This window comes from Puma concolor, chromosome B4, assembly GCF_028749965.1.
Source record: "Puma concolor isolate L17-30 chromosome B4, mPumCon1.1.hap2, whole genome shotgun sequence".
NCBI lineage: Eukaryota > Metazoa > Chordata > Mammalia > Carnivora > Felidae > Puma > Puma concolor.
Genome location: NC_141673.1, coordinates 77,768,312 through 77,788,296, shown reverse-complemented (window position 1 = coordinate 77,788,296; position 19,985 = coordinate 77,768,312). Strand labels below are relative to the sequence as shown.

The 19,985-nt window shown below is 39.1% G+C and overlaps 1 protein-coding gene across 2 annotated transcripts in view; it reads right to left on the bottom strand.

Moving 5' to 3' along the window:
• The window catches only part of PKP2 (plakophilin 2), a 94,503-nt gene that overhangs the window by 17,882 nt on the left and 56,636 nt on the right, over positions 1-19,985 (bottom strand). For both annotated transcript variants that reach the window (XM_025930514.2, XM_086713668.1), the window contains exons 7-9: positions 3,456-3,573; positions 2,424-2,588; positions 1,343-1,516 (exon numbers count right to left, since the gene is read on the bottom strand). In XM_025930514.2, coding sequence (XP_025786299.1) covers positions 1,343-1,516; positions 2,424-2,588; positions 3,456-3,573 — 457 coding nt within the window. The remainder of the gene's footprint in view (positions 1-1,342; positions 1,517-2,423; positions 2,589-3,455; positions 3,574-19,985) is intronic.

Sequence of the window (19,985 nt, the reverse complement as noted above, 5' to 3'; positions counted from 1 at the left end):
AAACAGAGCAGGCTTCTCTAGAAACACATTAAAGAATGAACATGGTTTCTCAAGTAAAGAATAAATAATATTTTTGTTATCCAGAAGAGTATTCTTCTCTATGGGGATGGATAATTGGAAACTGGACATATTATGAACTATTATGGGGGGGGGGTTATTCTAATGATTTCATGACCAAGGCAAGGAATATAAGCTTAGTTCAAATAAGTACATGTTTATAGAATCCCTAACTATGAAGTAAGGTGTAAAATACATGGGGGATGGAATAAGCTTTTACTGTTTTATATATTTTTGACTTTGCTGGTATAAAGTAAGCACATCAGGAAGAGAAGCAGCTCCTTATTCTGCAGTTGAGTTTTTGGGGCACAAAAGCACAGATGTCCTTTCCAACTCCATACCCAGTAGACATCTGTTGTTTTTGCCTGCCCAGCACTCATTCTTCCTTTTGGTGATGAACCACTCCTTTAGCATTTCAGTCCATGTGATACAAGTGGCAGTGACCCCTGCCTGCTCTAACCCATCCCCTGAAATTCACATGTGGGCACACTACCGAGTCCTGGAAGTACCTAGCCACAGGTACTTCTTCAGAAATGGGCAAGTGAAACTTATGTCTTGAGTTCCAAATGGAGTTATTGAGAAAATGGTAGTTTCTTTTCTGTGGGGACACTGGCCTGGATAAAAGGTAAGTCTGAAATCACTGGTGACCTTTGCTGCCATATGAGGAGAGCCTTTGAGAATAAAACCAAAAGAGCAAAGAGAACCCAGAGATAAAGTTATAATTACAATTGTTGGAGCACCTTACCCACCACCTTGGACTTTTCAGCTAAATGAGCCAAGAAATTACTCTTTTTTGCCCAGGCCAGTAGGTAGGATTCTGAGACTTGTAACTGAAAGAGCTCTAATATAAATATCTAGGAGTCTTTCACTCACAGCCTGACTTGGTTCTGTAGAAATGGAGGCTGAAAGTCCTAGAAAGCTGGAACTCTTGCTGGAAATTATAGAGAACTGTCTTAACCGAAGAGAGAAAAACTTTTGCTCTTACTTTACTACCTCATCTCTGAACCTGATGTAGGTATGTCCTACAGTGTCCTTATTTTTTTTAATGTTTATTTATTTATTTTGAGAGACAGAGACAGCAGCGGAGGGGTAGAGAGAGGAGACAGAGAATCCCAAGCAGGCTCCGCACTGTCAGCATAGAGCCCGACACAGGGCTCAAACTCACGAACTGTGACATCATGACCTGAGCCGAAACCAAGAGTCCGATACTTAACCAACTGAGCCACCCAGGCACCCCAACAATGTCGTTGTTTTTAAAAAGCAGAAAAACAGGGGTGATACTCACTGGTCCACTTCCTGCTGTGAGATTCTGCAGAGCTCCCAAAGACGCTTCCTGAGTGTAGTTTCGGACACTCTTGGCGATCAAGGACAGATACATCCTTATCACGATGGAATGCCACAGCCATTCCACACCCTTGGGGTTGCTCTTTTCTTCCGGCATTGGCATGTCCTGATATTGCTAACCACATACACAATGAAATCCAGAATTAAATGCCTTCGAGTCATTTCTACAATTCCACACCCAAACCAAGAGATCAGAAATACCATCTAGTCTAGAGAGACTAATACTTTGCATAATAACAAGCGCCTGGTATGGAAACGAAAAGGCAAATAGGTATGATATCCAATCAGTTAACTTTGAGCTCACAATGACTGTTTCTCCTTAACAACATCCTGTAAACCTCCCAACTTTACATTTCATAGTGAAAGAGAATCTAAGAGAATTAAGCATAGGCTATTCTAGAATAGTTTTCAGGCTGCTGTTAAGCTAGAAGCTAAATTAGTCACAACCACCCTGGAGATAAGAAAAACAGGCCTCTTCCCCAAGTCTTGTGAAGTTGTCTGGGATAACATCAGGATTCTAAACTTACCAGTTGCTCTCCAAGTTCACAAATACACACCATGATAGTCTGAGGAATAGGAGGGGTGACATTCTTCCAGTTTTCACAAAATGCCAGAATGCACAGTATTTCTTCATATGGGTGTACTTTTAGGATATCCAGAGCCAAGCATCAGGGTCGCTATTAATGTTAAGCAATTTCTACACCATTGACTATACTATATTAAGCTTATTTCCTAACTCATAAAGCATACAGCAGTATGATGTTGCGGTGAACAATGCAAATCTGGAGCCAGACTGCCCAGGACTGAATTCTATCCCCTCTACTAATTTCCTAAATTTTTCTGGGAAAATTCATTAACCTTTCGGTACTTCTGTTCCCTCATCAGTAAATGAGGATACCAACAATGCACACCTCGTAAGGTGGATGTAAGGATTAGAACAAATTAAAATAGTGCCTGAGATACACTAAGTACTCAGAAATACACACATACACACTTTGGCTTTCAAAGTCTTCCCAACATACCTCTTTTATTTTCCTGCTTCGACTGCCAAAACACCCAATACTTTTGTTGTTGTCGGCCTGGATAGTCCGATTTTGAATATAGATACTCTGGGAGTATCTGTCTGGGAGCTCTGTCTCCAGCTGGTAGGAGAGGTTATGAAGAATGCACACACAGTTCTCCGTGGCCTGAGAAGAGAGGATGTGCATATTGACCATATACACATAGATGCCCCTTTGCACGTATGCTATCACCTATCACAGGCCTTACTAGGTTTTAGATCTTACACAGTTTACTGGATGCTGTAGGGGATGCTTGGACTGTGGGGTTCCCTGGGTGCGGGGAGTGGAACGAGTATGGCTAGATCGCGAACGGTCACGAGCACAACATTAGGACATAGAGGCCGACTTTCTAACAACCCCGGAGAGCCTTTCTAGTTCACTTTTAAGGGTGTGTTCAGAACGATTCTATATTCTAAGATGCATAATTTAGTAGTCACATGGAGCTGGAAAACGGAAGCTATTGTTTACAGGACCAGTTAGGGGCTACTGCAGTGATCAGTATGAAAGGTGCACAAACCAGGGCAGCAGCAGCAGTGTGAGGGAGGAAAGGACGAACTGGAGGGCGTTTCTGAGGTGGAGCGCACATGGTTTGCTGCCTGGCGGATACGGGACGTGAGGAAGGAAGGTAGTTGGACATTACTCAGATTTCTGCTTTCATTTGGTGGATGGTGATAACTGTTAAGAAGGATTATTCAGAGAAGGAGCAAGTTTGGGAGTAAGAGAAGAGATGAATTTAAGTTCATGGCTGTACATGTAGCACAGGCCTCCATTCAAATATCTACACAGAGTTGTTAAATGGCTAATTGTAAATTTGGGTCTGGAAAGTAGACGGAAAAATGGGGTTAGGCAGATTTTAATATTTCTAAGCATGGATGGGATATCTTAAGCTTAGCAAATGAGTTAATGCCAAATAGCTACTTCCAGAATACTCTGAAGAGTCTTAGTAAGACAAAGTAGGTAAATCAAATGCAAGATATTTAACGCGTGAATCACCTTGTCATCTGGCTGGTAATCTGCAATGGTTCCTCTAACATAATGAACCAGTGAGTCGATCAGTCCATCACACCTTCTCATCACTTTCCTCCCATCAGGGCCTGCTGAGCTCATGTTTCTACCAGGAAAAACAAACAACCAACCACAAGACTTAAGCTGTGTATCTAATAGGCCTTTATTTCAAAGCTTTATTTGATTGATGCTTCTTCCACGTGTCTGGAAAACTGACAAATATGCAAAAGTGTGGCAGACACTTCCTGGGGTCAATTAATTATCAATTTCTCATTTTCAAATCTGGACACAACTTCTAACTATATTCATATAACATGTTGTCACATCAATAAAAGCTTTCTGTCTACTTCACTCTAAGCACCAAGGTCATAGCATCATTTACTTAATCTGCAATCCATCTCTGAGAGGACAGATATGAGGCAAACATTTTGCAAGTAAAAGAACAAATGGTACATTAGACACAGTATAGTAGATGTCCAAGCCCCAACCTGTTCCGTGTCTTAACTTTAAGTAACTTAAAGTTACTTAAATTCTCTGGGCCTCCATTTCCACATTTATAAAGACATGATGTTGGACTATATTATTTTGGGGTTTTGTAGATTTCAGTGTAAACAATTACTGACAAATATCAACTCAGATGTTCTAAAATGTGATGATTTAATAGCTAAAATGGCAGACAGATGTGACAAAAGTGTAAAGTTCCACAGTTAAGACCTAAGTCAAAAGCATGACCTATAAATATCTTTGTACTTAGTCTATTTCTAATTTTGCTAGGTCATGACATCTTTCTATAAACAGTAACTACATCTACAAGTGGAGACTGCTTCCTTATAGAGAACTGAAACGTATCAAATACAGCAAAGTAATTTATTTGGGGATCATATTTCAAATTCAGATCACGTTTATACTCTAGTATTATTATTACTATGTTCCTCTGGGTTAAGGTTTTCTTCTTAGCATAGCAATTAAAAAAGTTGAATTCCCCACAGTGTTAACACTTCTGTCAACAAAAACGGCATAAGAGCAGCATCTTCACATTCTTTGAATTTTGAGAATCACCCTTTGGCTAACTTTAATTCTAAGAACTAGTCCTATAAAATTTATCAGATTCGTTCTTTTTACTGGTAGGTAGAACATTCAAAGGATATTCAAAAGTTTTTATTTACAATGTCGCTGTCATTCTGAACATCAAAAGAATTACAATTCTGAGAACTTTTGGGTTATTCTTCATCTTTAAAATAATAGGTTGTGGGGTGCCTGCATGGCTTTCAGTTGGTTGAGCATCTGGCTCTTGGTTTCGGTTCAGGTTATGATCTCATGGCTTTGTTGATTCCTGCATCGGGCTCTGTGCTGGCCGTGCAAAGCCTACTTGGGATTCTGTCTCCCGCTCTCTCTGCCCCTCCCCAACTCATTCTGTCTCTGTCTCTCTCGAAATAAATAAACTCAGGGGCGCCTGGGTGGCTCAGTTGGTTAAGTGTCCGACTTGGCTCAGGTCATGATCCAACAGTTTGTGAGTTCGAGCCCCATGTCGGGCTCTGTGCTGACAGCTCAGAGCCTGGAGCCTGCTTCGGATTCTGTGCTTCCCTCTCTCTCTGCCTCTCCCCGACTTGTGCTCTGTCTCTCTCAAAAATAAATAAAATGTAAAAAAAAAAAAAATTTTTTTTAAATAAAATAAACTTAAAAAATAGAATAACATATTGCACCAAGCAATGTCAAAAGCCTTTCTGCCCCCAAATACTGCTTTCGATACATACAAAGAACAAATGTGCCCAGCATTGTGTTAAGAACTAGTGGGAACAAGAAAGCACACACAGCATTCTATCCTGCTCCCGCGAAGACCACATCTATAGGATGAAATCAGTGATACAAGACTGCTTTTAACCCACAAAAATGCAAGTTCATGATTCAACCTAACAGTCGAGGAGAGAATGGTTGCTGGATCAATACAATGAATTTTTTTTTATATGGAATTTATTGTCAGTTCCCATACAACACCCAGTGCTCATCCCAAAAGATGCCCTCTTCAATGCCCATCACCAACCCTCCCCTCCCTCCCACCCCCCATCAACCCAGTTTGTTCTCAGTTTTTAAGAGTCTCTTATGCTTTGGCTCTCTCCCACTCTAACCTCTTTTTTTTTTTCCTTCCCCTCCCCCATGGGTTTCTGTTAAGTTTCTCAGGATCCGCATAAGAGTGAAACCATATGGTATCTGTCTTTCTCTGTATGGCTTATTTCACTTAGCATCACACTCTCCAGTTCCATCCACGTTGCTACAAAGGGCCATATTTCATTCTTTCTCATTGCCACGTAGTACTCCATTGTGTATATAAACCACAATTTCTTTATCCATTCATCAGTTGATGGACATTTAGGCTCTTTCCATAATTTGGCTATTGTTGAGAGTGCTGCTGTAAAAATTGGGGTACAAGTGCCCTTATGCATCAGGACTCCTGTATCCCTTGGGTAAATTCTTATCAGTGCTACTGCTGGGTCATAGAGTAGTTCTATTTTTAATTTTTTGAGTAACCTCCACACTGTTTTCCAGAGTGGCTGCACCAGTTTGCATTCCTACCAACAGTGCAAGAGGGTTCCCGTTTCTCCACATCCTCTCCAGCATCTATAGTCTCCTGATTTGTTCATTTTGGCCACTCTGACTGGCATGAGGTGATATCTGAGTATGGTTTTGATTTGTATTTCCCTGATGAGGAGTGATGGTGAGTATCTTTTCATGTGCCTGTTGGCCATCTGGATGTCTTCATTAGAGAAGTATCTATTCTACAATGAATTTTTAACTTTAACAAAATCCCTCCTGTGACTCTGGTTTTCATTTGACTATTCTAATTACAGATTCACCTCTTTATTCTCTTTATTTAGTTTTTACTGTACCATTGAAAAAAGAAAACTCATGGGATCGTAAACTGTAATTCAAACCATTTTTACTGTAGGTTTTTCCCAAGAAATGATCATTTGAACCAAGATCCCGTATCCACTCTTTGAAGAAGCTTGACAAAAACTGAAAAAGCATCTTTTCCAGTCATCTCATTTTATACCTGGAGAAACTGAGGTCCACAGAATTTAAGTTACTTCTCTGGATGATAGCACAGTAGTGGTAACGTCAGGATAGGAGAGCTGTTCTTTATTCTCCAGAATAGAGCACACCTCGTCTAACATTTATTCACTCCGCCATTTGGTTAGCAAACACCATATGTCCCCCAACTCTGAGACAATGCTATCACGTGTTTGAAAGCTTCCCTTTGACCTTTGCAACCTCTGGCTTGGAGAAATGGCAGTAGTTTAAAATTGCTTTGACAAATCAAAAGATTTCTCACTAGCTGAAGCCATAATACACCTTGCAGATGGATGGCTTAACTTCGTTAAACTTCAAAGTGTTTATTTTGGGTGAGAATGGTAATTCAAATTGGCAGGACTGCCAGTTCACACACATGAACTGCTGTCTTGCAGTTTGGTATTATCCAGACTCTGCTTGCTTTTGAAATGGGACTTATCAGGATTTTCTGGCAGTTGATACCTTTGTTGACAGAAAGTGCATGGAACCCCACTGCTTCAGTCATTTGCTCCTGCATATCAAAAATAGTTCCTACCTTACTTAACCACCCAGAAATATGAACGATAAGGGTGGATTATTTTATAGCGCTATATCCATGAATAGAAGTCACTAGTCAGAAAGGAATTTGCTATCGCACCACTATGAAAAGAAGCAGTAATTACTAAAATGATATATCTATTTTAAAGTACTAAAATAGTTTTTTCAATAGCTAGTATTTAAGCTTGTGGGAATCAGAGAATTAAACCGTGATGAAATTAGGCAGAATGGAAGCTTTTACAATGTATCTCCTGAATCCTAAGAAATATTTCTTTGTAACTATTCCTTACATGTAGCCCAATGGAAGTTTAATATGAAAAAAATCCCAAAGTTATAAATGGAACAATATCAAGTATCAATATGTCAAAACAAAAATCCTATTGAAAAGTAAAAGAGAATGAGCAAACACACGACTCATTAAAAATTGATTATCAGAGTTACCAATGAATATATTAGAAATGCTTAGTGTCTATGGCATTAATTAAATGATGCATTTACTTTCTCTGGTATAATCTAGCCAAAGTCTTAGTAAGTAAGTGGGCAACTTCCAGGAGGCTGAAACCTCATGCTGTTGGTACACTGAAATTTAAAAACCAGGTCCTTAGGGGCACCTGAGTGGCTCAGTCGGTTAAGCGTCTGACTTCGGCTCAGGTCATGATCTCATGGTTTGTGAGATCCAGCCCCACATCAGGCTCTGTGCTGTCAGCTCAGAGCCTGGAGCCTGCTTTGGATTCTGTGTCTCCCTCTCTCTGCCCCTCCCTCACTCACGCTGTGTCTCTGTCTCACAAAGACAAATAAATGTTAAAAAATTTTAAAAGAAAAATAAACAAAAAAAATAAAGACCAGGTCCTTGGAGTGGGGGTTGGAGGCAGGTGGCTGGGGCCTCAGAAGAAGGAATATAAACTCATTGCACCAAGGCAGGGAATATAAACACATTGACCAAGGCAGGGCTGTTTTGGAGCTCTTCACCTTCACTGAGTCAGACTGGGAGGCAACCAGTTTGATCAGTTGCTTGTGATCTTAATACACAAGAAGGTATTGGGGCACCTGGGTGGCTCAGTCGGTTAAGCGTCCGACTTCGGCTCAGGTCATGATCTTGCGGTCTGTGAGTTCGAGCCCTGCGTCGGGCTCTGTGCTGACAGCTCGGAGCCTGGAGCCTGCTTCGGATTCTGTGTCTTCCTCTCTCTCTGACCCTCCCCCGTTCATGCTCTGTCTCTGTCTCAAAAATAAATAAACGTTAAAAAAAAAAAAAAAAAAAAAGAAGGTATTAAGACACCTTAATACACAAGGTATTAAGAAGAGTTTTTCTGGTAATGTGACCTGTAATAGGTGGGGAAAAAATAGAATCTGAACCCTCTGTACATCTCTGAACAAAACCTCACATATTTAGGAGGATTCGGGTGTTTTATCCAAAAGCGAATCAGTGATTTCGTGACTCTCTCTGCGACCACTTATCTCCCACATTCCTGAGTGTCACAATGAAAAGAAGAAAAGAAAACCAAACACCCTGGACCTTGCTAGAATTAAAAGAAAAATGGTATATCCTTGTTAAGATTGATGACAGGTTGACTAAACCTTCAATTCATACGGTGAACCAAAGAATGGACAAAGTCAAATGATAAAAATAACTGCAATTTGGGGCGCCTGGGTGGCGCAGTCGGTTAAGCGTCCGACTTCAGCCAGGTCACGATCTCACGGTCCGTGAGTTCGAGCCCCGCGTCAGGCTCTGGGCTGATGGCTCGGAGCCTGGAGCCTGTTTCCGATTCTGTGTCTCCCTCTCTCTCTGCCCCTCCCCCGTTCATGCTCTGTCTCTCTCTGTCCCAAAAAAAAAAAAAAAAAAAAACTTTGAAAAAAAAAATAACTGCAATTTAATGTGTGTGACAGATAGAGTAGGCATTATATAAATATTATGATCTGTAATTTTCATAAAATTCCCCCAAATCACAGCATGCTAAAATCTCATTTGGAATCCTGACCTGTGATTCCTGTTTAAAATCAGAATTATCTGCTTCTAGTAGGATTTTTATTGGCCCTTCCATCAACAGTTATCTGTGTGTGGCTGCTTGTAGGCAGGCATGCTGTTACAACCAGTCTGCCAGCACTGAAAGAAAGTTTGTTACAACACAGAATGTTCAAAGCTCACTGTGTGGTGCATGGCCAACTAGCTAGGGGAAATGAACACTGTATGTTAACTATACTGAAATTAAAAATTAAAAAAAAAATAAAGTGAAAGGCTATAATTGTTTACCAGATAGGAGAACGACAGATAATAATATGGTTAAAGTCAATCTTTTTTTTTTTTTTTAATTTATTAGAGAAAGCGAGAGCACGAGTGCGTGTCTACACATGTGTGCACACAAGTAGGGGAGGGGTAGAGAGAGAAGGAGAGAAAGAAAATCCCAAGCAGGCTCTGCAGTGCAGAACCTGATGCGGGGCTTGAACTCACAAACCAAGAGATCATGGCCTGAGCCCCAAGTCAGCCTCTTAACCGACTGAGCCACCCAGATGCCCCAAAGTGAATCTTTTTAAGATACTTCACCAACAAGTAATTCTAAGAGGCAGAGATTTTTTAAAAAATATTTTTAAAATATTTACTTACTTTTGGGGCAGGGAGAGGGCAGAGAAAGGAGACACAGAATCTGAAGTAGGCTCAACTCACGGACCGTGAGATCATGACCTGAGCCAAAGAAAGACACTTAACTATGTCACCCAGCCCCCCCCCCCATTTTTTTTTTTAAATGGGGCAATGTCTACTGATTATAGGTGTGGTTTTCTACTAACACACAGTTTACATGTGTATCACATGCAAGACCTACTGCCTATGGGACCAGTCTTCAAGGTATAACCACGCATACTGAAATAGTGATCACCTCAATGGTTTAAAAAATACTATGGCTACATCTTCACATTCACCAACAATTGTGGGATTTCTAATGTTATGTATCAGAAATTGTGCAGTAAGGCCTCAGTCTGCTAAGTGCTTGGTCAGAGTCCGTTCTAAGACCCAACAGGCACTTGATAAGAGATTGGTGGATAAGGAGGCGTCCTTCTTCCTCTTGTTATTTGAGATTTAGGTCTGGGCTTTTGTTTATCTCTCAGCTGATATATATCAAACAGTTGGGCCTTGTCTGTGATTAACCCAGAGAAAGCAGCAGAGGCAGCCTGTTATTGCACAGAACAAAAGGGGAGCCTCATCTGAGCTGGCAGAGGGACAAAAACTCTTTGCCAAGAGAAGGGCTTGTCTGTTACCCTGAAGTCAACATCAGTTCCTGAAGGTATCTGCAAACATCAGCCAAAGTCAACTGTTTGGTCTGCAAACAGAAGCATCATTGGGAAGTAGAACAAAGCTCTCCCACCTACATATCTTGTTCCTTCCAGGACAAGGAACATTAACCGAACAAAGATATGTCAGCATCTATTATACATCAAGAAACCAGAAGGTAGAGGAGGAGAAAACCTGTCCTTAAAAATCCTTTAGTTTTGCTTTCCTGTATTTTTCAGGTCCTCCAAAAGTATTCTGAATAGTCAATGCAGCCAGTAATAATCTGGTTGGCAGGTTAACAGTCATTTCTTATGGATTTAGCTGGCTGTTCAAGATAAAATGCCAAATTACATTTCAAATCAATTATCAAGAGCAAACTCATTTTTAAAATATGCCCAGAAGCCACTGGAACTTGGGTAGACACTCTTGACACCTAAGGGAGACATCTGGGTACCAGACTAAGATTGATAAAGGTGCTTAAGTCCTAGTGAAAATCATATGATGCTCATAGTCTGTACCTCCAAGACAGCCATAGACTTTAACCACAGGATAACAACAAAGTCATCAGCTGCTTTATCCAAATACATCAACCTGCTCATTTTTTAAAAAATAATGATGAATTACAAAATTTTTAATAGTAATTCTGACTATGATAAGAGTTTCTTTGACAAAGAGAAATGTCATATAATTATTGAGAAGTACAATTTTTAATCTGGGCCTATCTGCTAAGGGCATGGATAGGACAGGAGAAAATTGAATCTGAAGAACTGAGACCTTTTCAAGGATTGTCATTGTGCTGTTTGACAATTCTAATGTGACATATACTCTTAGGAGCACTGGGCTGAGGGAGATGAGAGAGGGATGAAAACATGGCTGTATTTGCTTGGTTTGATGTTTGATTTGTTTGCTTTACTATCTTACTTACTGATGAGAGATTTCAAAATTTTTTTTAAATGTTTTTATTTATTTTTGAAGGAGACAGAGCATGAGCAGGGGAGGAACAGAGAGAGAGGGAGACACAGAATCCGAAGAGGGCTCCAGGCTCTGAGCTGTCAGCACAGAGCCTGATGCAGGGCTCAAACCCATGAACTGTGAGATCATGACCTGAGCCGAAGTCGGATGCTTAACTGACTGAGCCACCCAGGTGCCCCACTGATGAGAGATTTCAAACTGATGATCTGAAATCTCCAAGATTTAGCTTATAAAACATTTTTTAAAATCCAGATTTTATATACCCATTTATTTTTTAAATGTTTACTTTTGAGAGAGAGAGTGTGTGAGTGGAGGCGGGGCAGAGGGAGAGGGAGAAAGAATTCCAAATAGGCTCCATGCTGTCAGCACACAGCCTGATGCAGGGCTTGAACCCACGAACTGTGAGATCACAACCTGAGCCAAAATCAAGAGTCAGATGCTCAATTGACTGAGCTACCCAGGAAGCTCTTATATATCCATTTAAATACAACTTACACCTTTTAAATTTATGTGAAGAGACATTTACAAAATAATTTAATCCGTTAAACTACACATTTGTTTCTATATTTTTGGGGATCAAGAATTCCTGTCCCCCAAGAATTCCGATCCTTCCAGCTGGACTAAAAATCAAATTGACATGACACAGATTTAGAGGAGAAAATCAAATAGCGTATTTACAGAGAATCTACACATTCATGGAAATTCCAAAGACAGGCAAAATGAAGTATATGAGTCATTCTGAACTAAGAAGAAGTGGGTAGGGATCTGGGACTTCAGAGGAATATAATTTACAGGGCAGTAAGAAAAGAGCAGATGTCTGGTAATTAGATGTTTGTCCTGCCATACAGATGGGTCGGATAAAATTTATCTATGCTAATAACCCTTATTTTGGAAAGACCCCTAATTTAGGGTATTCCATGTAGTTAACGAAGGGGCAAAATTTTCTCTAGAGCCCACAGGATCTTGATTGCCTTCAGCTCAAAATAATCTTCATGTCAAGGTGGGCCCTCTCAGGGTGGTCTATCCTTGACCCCCACAATATCTAAAATGTACCACATATAAAATGCAATTATAACTGATAGTATAACATTGCTGTAAATATTGCCAATTCCATTACATATGGTGTACAGGAGTAAATTTTGTCGCCCCAAGGAATGCCTCTTTGACATATTATTTCAAGCTGGTTATTTTTAAGAAGCAGCAAACACAGGAGAAGGTCTGCAAACCAAGTGGAAGTTACACTTTTGTAAGAGACATTTACATTTGTAAGGGAAATCTCCATTTGTGAAGGTGTCTCCTAGCTATATTGGCAAGTGGGGGAAGACTCTAAATCTCTAAAAAATTATCAATGGAGAAAGCATGAACTTAAAACTGCCTAACAGCCTTATTCTTGTTTACTGTGGTTTGCCTGGTAACTTCCCTGACTCCCACCCCCAACATCTTCTTTGTCTGTGACTGAAGATGATATTTAAGGTGATGGCTTTAGCCATTTTGGGGAGTTACTCAGTTTTCTTGGGTTTCTCCCATGTATATAGGAGATATACATTTTATTAAGCTTTTGTTTGACTTTCTCCTGCTAGTCTGTCTCAAGTCAATTTGATTGTTAGACCAGCCAGAAGAATCTTGAAGGGCACAGAAAAAATTTTCCTCTCCATCAACAGACTTCAATATTGCTTATGTTTACATATCAAATGTGAAGAATTTAAATAATTAACCAAATACACGTGTTTGAAGTTGATGATTCAATTGTCTTTATATTTCTGGAAAAACCACTCTGTAGGTTGAATTATGTGAATACTTCTATCAGGTTTTGGTATTGTTTACACTATCTTCTAGCTTTATATTAAATTATTTTCCAGAAATAAAGAACTACATTTAAATTACAATTTTAAAAAGTAGTTCTGACTTGCTTTGGATCTATATTCTCACACACAAAAAAACTTATTTGATAATCAGGGAAACTAGACCCTAGTTTAAGTAATCTTAATTATTTAAATAATCATCTAGCATTATGCACACAGCTAGACCAAATAAATCCTTTTCTGTCATGAATATTCAGAATAAGGGATGAATGAGCACAAATAAATAGAATGAAAATATATAATTAAGGAAATGCAGATTCAAAAAAGTTCTGAAGTTTGATATCTAGATATGTGTAAAATGAAATTCAGTAACACCATATTTTTTAATACTCAACAAGACAGATATATTTGAATATATTAAAATTTTACATACAGACATTCTTTTTCCAGAGAGTAGGTGTACTGATATTCAGTACAGCACCCCCTCCCACCCCATGACATTACTCTCAACCCTGTGGCTAATTAGGACACAAGACTGATAAGTACAGCTTTTCTTTTTAAGGTAGTTTGCTTTCTCTGACCACTCAAATCCACCCCGGTTAGATTTACTATGATGTGGAGAAAATGAAGTTTGAGTAATTTGCAAGGGAAATGTGGTAACCATTTGCTTCTCTAACTGGCATCTATGGACACAAAATACAAGAATAAGAAAAATCATCCTAAACAAAAAGGCAAAATTCTAGGGTGGTCTTCAATTATGGTGATAAGATTAATATGACTATATTGAAAAATGACAGAGACGAACCAGTAACAGAATGAGGAGCTGAAGATGGAGAGGGACATTCAAACACCTACTCATCCTTTAAAAGCTCCTTCAATGTAACTTTCCAGTTAACTTTTTCCAACCTTCGGGCAACTCAATGCCTTGGTCTTTCATACCTTTTACACTTCTTATCAAATGGACTGTGACTTTTCTCTTCAGGTGCCTGTCTCTCCTACTAAACCTGGAGTTCCTCCAGGGCAAAGATAGATCTCATCTCCCTTTGAAATTTCAGAAATTTAAACAGTGCTCTGAATATAGCAGGCATTCAAGGAATAAATACAATGTTGGGTAAGAGGAAAGATAGACTAAGTGGTAAAATACCAAGAAAGCTGGACTAGTTTCCTTTCTCAAATTTCTGGTAACTGGTTCTGTACTTGTGGGAGAATCACTGTCCGCCTAATTTCTTCAAGAATGAAGAAGGAGACTGCTAACAGAGGCTGCCTAGAGAGGTTTGTGTTTGGCCCAAAGTGTCTTACAGAAGTTTGAATCTCACTGCTCTTGGAACAAGCATTTTTCCCGCCATTCTCTAGTCTGACAGTTTCTGCCATTCCACATGGTCTTACACCTGTCCACAAGAAGTCCAATCTGAAGTCTGGAGGCATTCTAATTTCTGACCTCTAAGTTATTTCCACCCCTTCCCCTTTAAGAGAACAAAGACTGAGGAAAGAGGGGGAAAGAAATGAAAGGAAGGAAGGAGGGGAAGATAGAAGCCAGGAGAATAATATGGAGGAACAGAGAACAGTGATAAATCTTTGGTAGAAATTTCAAACCTCCCCTGATAATAACCATTGGTTTTATTTGTCACATCCAAAGGTTTTCCAAAAGTGTGTCAGTGAGGGAGGTGGAACATACAAATTTTACAGCCAGGTCACATCAATTGCTAAGAAGTTACCCATATTAATTGGAAAGCAGGGGCTCATCACAATGAGTGTGCTTGTAGGAGAGGTGTTAAAGAAGGCAGCTAATGCTTTTTGGTAAATTTATAATTCTGTGATTGTCACATAAGTCTTTTGGAATCTGAAATTCCTGGCAGAGTGTATCCTACTGATTGCGATGAATTATCAAATATTTTAACTGTTACACTTCTCACTCTAAATAAATAAAAATAATTTGAAAAAAATTGTCTCCATTCAAAAAAAAAAAAAAAAAAAAAAAGAAATGCTGAAGCTTTGGAATACCTTCCAAGAAAACAAAGGAATTGTTTCTTCTTTGAAAAGGGATGTGTATAGAAAAAAATATGCTTGTACCCTAACTATCCATATTTTGATGGTAATTAACAGAAATTCAGATCTGGTGGTATGCTGGTAAATGTTTATTTAGCAACCAACCTTCTAGGGGCAAGGGAGTTGGGAGACCTCTGACTTGCAGCATTTGCCAGTTTCTATGGTATAAATACTCCCAGTGGCTGATTTCAAGTTACCAACATGAGGTCACTGCCTATGGAGTTAAGAGATGCTGACGATCGCTTTTGCTGGCTCTAGCACAAGGTAGAGGGTACAATTTTATGTTTCCTCTCCTACCTTGGATTTTACTACTCTTAGGCTAGCATAATATTGTTTAAGAAACCTAAAGAAAGTGCCACGTCCCATGGAAAATGCTGCTGCAAGCAGACGTTAATTCTGTATGTAAGAGATCTGACACCTGACAAGTATGCTGTACCTGACAGTCTCTCTGAATGATAAACTCTGCAGGTGCTCCTGTGTGAATGCAATCTCGCTGAGGCAGCTCCAGGTGGACAGGGCCACTGCCACAATTTCATCAACAAAGCAAGTGACTCATTCTATGCCATTGCTATATGCAGACCAAGGGAAGTCCTTCTCAAAACTGATCTCAGTGTCAAGTTAGTAAAGGGACAAAGTCACTGGTGCATGCAGTTTTTCTCCTAAGTAGATTGAAAAAATTTAGCTAGGCTAACCTGAGTCAACCATAATGCCAAGGATACTGCTCATGTGGCCAATTCATTTTTGGCTCTTATACTCTCTGGGGGACAGAATACCTCAAATAAACTTGTAGCAATTAAGATATTTGCTAACATTTATGACCTTCTTATTCAGCTTAGATTCACACTTGTTAGAACCAGTCAACACCTGTCTTAAAATCTTTTCTAGAGAAGCTGTGGTCAAAAATAAGCAACTGCTCAGCAGACACTTCTATTGTCATGGAAACTGAGGCTATTTGATTGCAGGTTCCCTAGAGGTCTTCTCTTACATTCTGCGCATTTGTCCTAGCACAGGTCCTAGAGGCTTTTATACTCATAGTGACAACATCTACCCTGATTTGCCTACAATGCCATCTCCTCTCATGGAAATTTCTCTCATTTCTTAGGCTTCATCCTTTGTACCTTCTCTGTTTATATGAAACGCAGTGTAGAGTTCCACTTGCACAGAACCTCTAAAACAAAAACAAGGAGACACGGATACAGTACTTTAAGACTTGAATGTGACTTTAAATTGGCCTACCTACCCTGTGAGGTTACAAGACTGTGAAGGGCAGACGCTTTATCCACATGAGCACAGTCTGTAGAAATGTGACAAACATTAATGTATTCATTTATAAATGTATTTGGCTTTGGAGACAGCCTTCCTGGATCTGAATTCCAGCTTTGTCTCTTACTAGTTACATGACGTTGGGGAAAATTCATTAATCTAAGCCCCTCATCTACAAGATAGAGAAAGCTTACTTTACAAGGGCCTCAGTTTAAGAATACACTGAGAAAATCCTCATAAAGCATTCAGAACAGTTTCTAGAACATAATACACAATAAATGTCAGTTATTATTATTGTAAATTAGATATACAGGTGAAATAAGAACAGATACTTAAGCATATAATATGGCATTCAATTTTGTAGATTTTTTGCTATATTCTGCTTCTGAAAGTAGTTCAAATCAGTGGTTTGGATTGGTTTTGCAAACACTGTTTGAAATGGTTTCATACTGATGGGAGTGTATTCAGCTATCACATCTTCTGGAAAATGTGTGTGAACCAGGGCACTGCTACACTCAGACCATGCAAATCTTTTATTCTTCATTCATAAGGGGAAACTACACAAAGAAATTTGTTACTCACCTTTTTATCTTTATATTATTCACATTCTCAATACACCCTTCCCATTGATATTATAATTCTTCTTCACACAGAACTCGTATTTCTATCCTCCCATACTAGCTAATCTTGCTTACAGAAGAAAAAAATTAACTCCTTAACATGACCTTCAAGGCCCCCACAATCTGGCCTTAGCCTATGTTTCCAACTTCTGTTTGATCACTTCCCATCACAAATTTGATACTGTTGCCAGACTTGATTATTCACTCAGTTCATCATTTTTTCATATGCTCATTCATTTATTTTTTTAATTCAAATACTTTATACTTGCTTACTATATGTCAGAAACTTTGCTAGGTGTCAAGGATTAAAGATAAACAGAATGTGTAGACATGTTTGCATTTGTAGAGAAATGAGCTCAACATGCAAAAGAAGAGGAAGCAGAGAGAAGATAGAAATTTTAAAAAAGAGTGAGGGGCACCTGGGTGGGGGGCCCAGTCCATCAAGTGTCTAACTCTTGATCTCGGGTCAGGTCATGATCTCTTGGTTCATAAGATCCAGTCCCACGTTGGGCTGAGTGCTGGCAGAGGAGCCTGCTTGGGATTCTTTCCCTGTCTCTGCCCCTCCCCCATTCATTCTCCCTTCCCCCCACCCCCCAAATAAATAAACTTAAAAAAAAAAAAAAAAGAGTGAGTCCCAGGTATGCTGAATTTCTGTCCTAGTCCTTGAGGTCATGGTTCCTCGTGTACTTCCTTCACTTTCACAAGCGACTGTCAACATATCACCCACATGAGCCAATGAATCCTTATTTGGCTTGAGTGAGTTTGAGTTGAGTATCTGTCATTTTGAGTTGAAAAATTCCGGATACATCTGCCACTTTAAGAACTCTGATGTACACAGCCAGACAAGGGGAGCTACAGAGAAATTATGAGATGCAAAATGTTTTTAATTTTTTGAGTGTTTATTTTTATTTATTTTGAGCCTGAGCCAAAATCAAGACTTGGATGCTTAGCCGACTGGGCCACCCAGCTGTCTCCAAAATGTTTTTATTTTTATTTACTTTATTTATTTATTTTTCCCCCAAAATGTTTTCAAGTAGAACAAAATGTGTTATTCGATCAAAAGTGCAATAAAAAAGCAGTTCTAGTGAACTGTACAGAAGGACAGATTCAAAGAGATCATATAGGCACCTCTTCTGCTGTTCAAGAATTTAGTCCTTAGAGAATTTCTGACTATTGAAATAATCCACCAAGGCCTAGTTCATTTGGCACCTCTTCTATAGTGTCTTTCAGATCCCAGTCAGCTGGCATGAATTGTTCTTTGTTCTGCATTCCTGCAGCACCTCACTTGTACTTCTGATACCATGGCATTAGAATCACCAGGAGGGCTTGTCAAAACGAGATTGCTGGGCCCCACCCTGAGAGTTTCTGATTCATAAGGTCTGGGTGGGACCCAGGTGATGCAGATGCTAATGCTCCAGGGGCCCACTGCTCTAATAAATACATTTCACTGTAGCTGTGTTCTAGTGCTTTTACTCATCTGCATTCCCTACTACGTTAAAAATCCCCAAAAGATTTTCTTATTCATCTTTGTAAAATTCTCAGTAGCTAACATAATTCTTACACAAAACTGGTATTTGATATGCATTACTGTGTGATTAACTTTGGAGATTAAACATTTTACCATGATAAATTCTCTCAGTTACCATCTAGATTCCCTCAAAAATGAACTGTAACTAGAGAAAATAACAAAAGGCAGAATATGTCCTGACCTCTCATGGGCTGTCTAATTTTGATTACATCTTCTGATTTCTTTTAATCCTTGCACATAAAGAACAATGATTATTTTCAAATACAAGAAAGTTTGAGATGCATGATTTTAAAGAAGTTAAAACTAGCATTTTTCTTTCTCCTGCATGTGTTTCTATTTTCTCTTGATTTAGTTGGCATCTGACAGCCCAAAGGAGAAAACAACTCAAGCATTTTTTCATCCCACTATTTAGAAATGCGGCCCAAACTAACTTCTTTAGTAGCTGTTCTTATGGTAAAACATTCTGTTCCTTTAGGCTTTGTTGCCTTACAGCTATTTAAAAACACCTAGGAATAAATTTGACCAACTAGGTAAAAGACCTGTATACTAACAATGATAAGACATTGATAAAAACAAACTGAAGACACAAATAAATGAAAAGATATACCATACTCAGGAATTGGCAGAATTAACATTGTTAAAATGTCCATTCTACCCAAGGCGATCTACAAATTCAATGCAATTCCTAGCAAATTTTCAATGGCATTTTTCACAGAAATAGAACAAACAATTCTACAAATTGTATGGAATCACATAAGATCCCAAACAGCCAAAGAAATCTTGAGAAGGAAGAACAAAGCTAGAGGCATCACACTCCCTGATTTCAAACTATGTTACAAAGCTGTATTAATCAAAATAGCATGTGGTACTGGCATAAAAACAGACACATAAGTCATTGGAACAGAATAAAGAGTCCAAAAATAAACTTGAGCATATACAGTCAATTCATTTGCAACAAAGAAGTCAAGAATACTTGGGGAAAGTGGTGAAAGGAGAAAGGAAAGAGAAAAGGAAAGATAGATTCAGAAGAACTGAATAGACATTTTTCTAAAGAAGACAGAGATGGCCAATAGGCACATGAAAAAATGCTCGTTACTAATCACCAAGGAAATGCAAATCAAAATGGCATATCACCTCACACCTATTAGAATAGCTATCATCAAAAAGATAAGAAATAACAAGTGTTGGTGAGGATATGGAGAAGAGGCAAACCTTGTGCTGTGCCTGTGGAATGTAAGTTGGCACAACCAATACGGAAAACATTATGGAGGTTCCTCAAAAAATTAAACACAGAGCTACCATATGATCTAGCTATTTCACTTCTGGGTATTTATCCAAAGAAAATGAAAACACTAACTTGAAAAGATATATGCACTCCCATGTTCACTGAAGCATTATTCATAATAGCCAAGAAATGGAAAC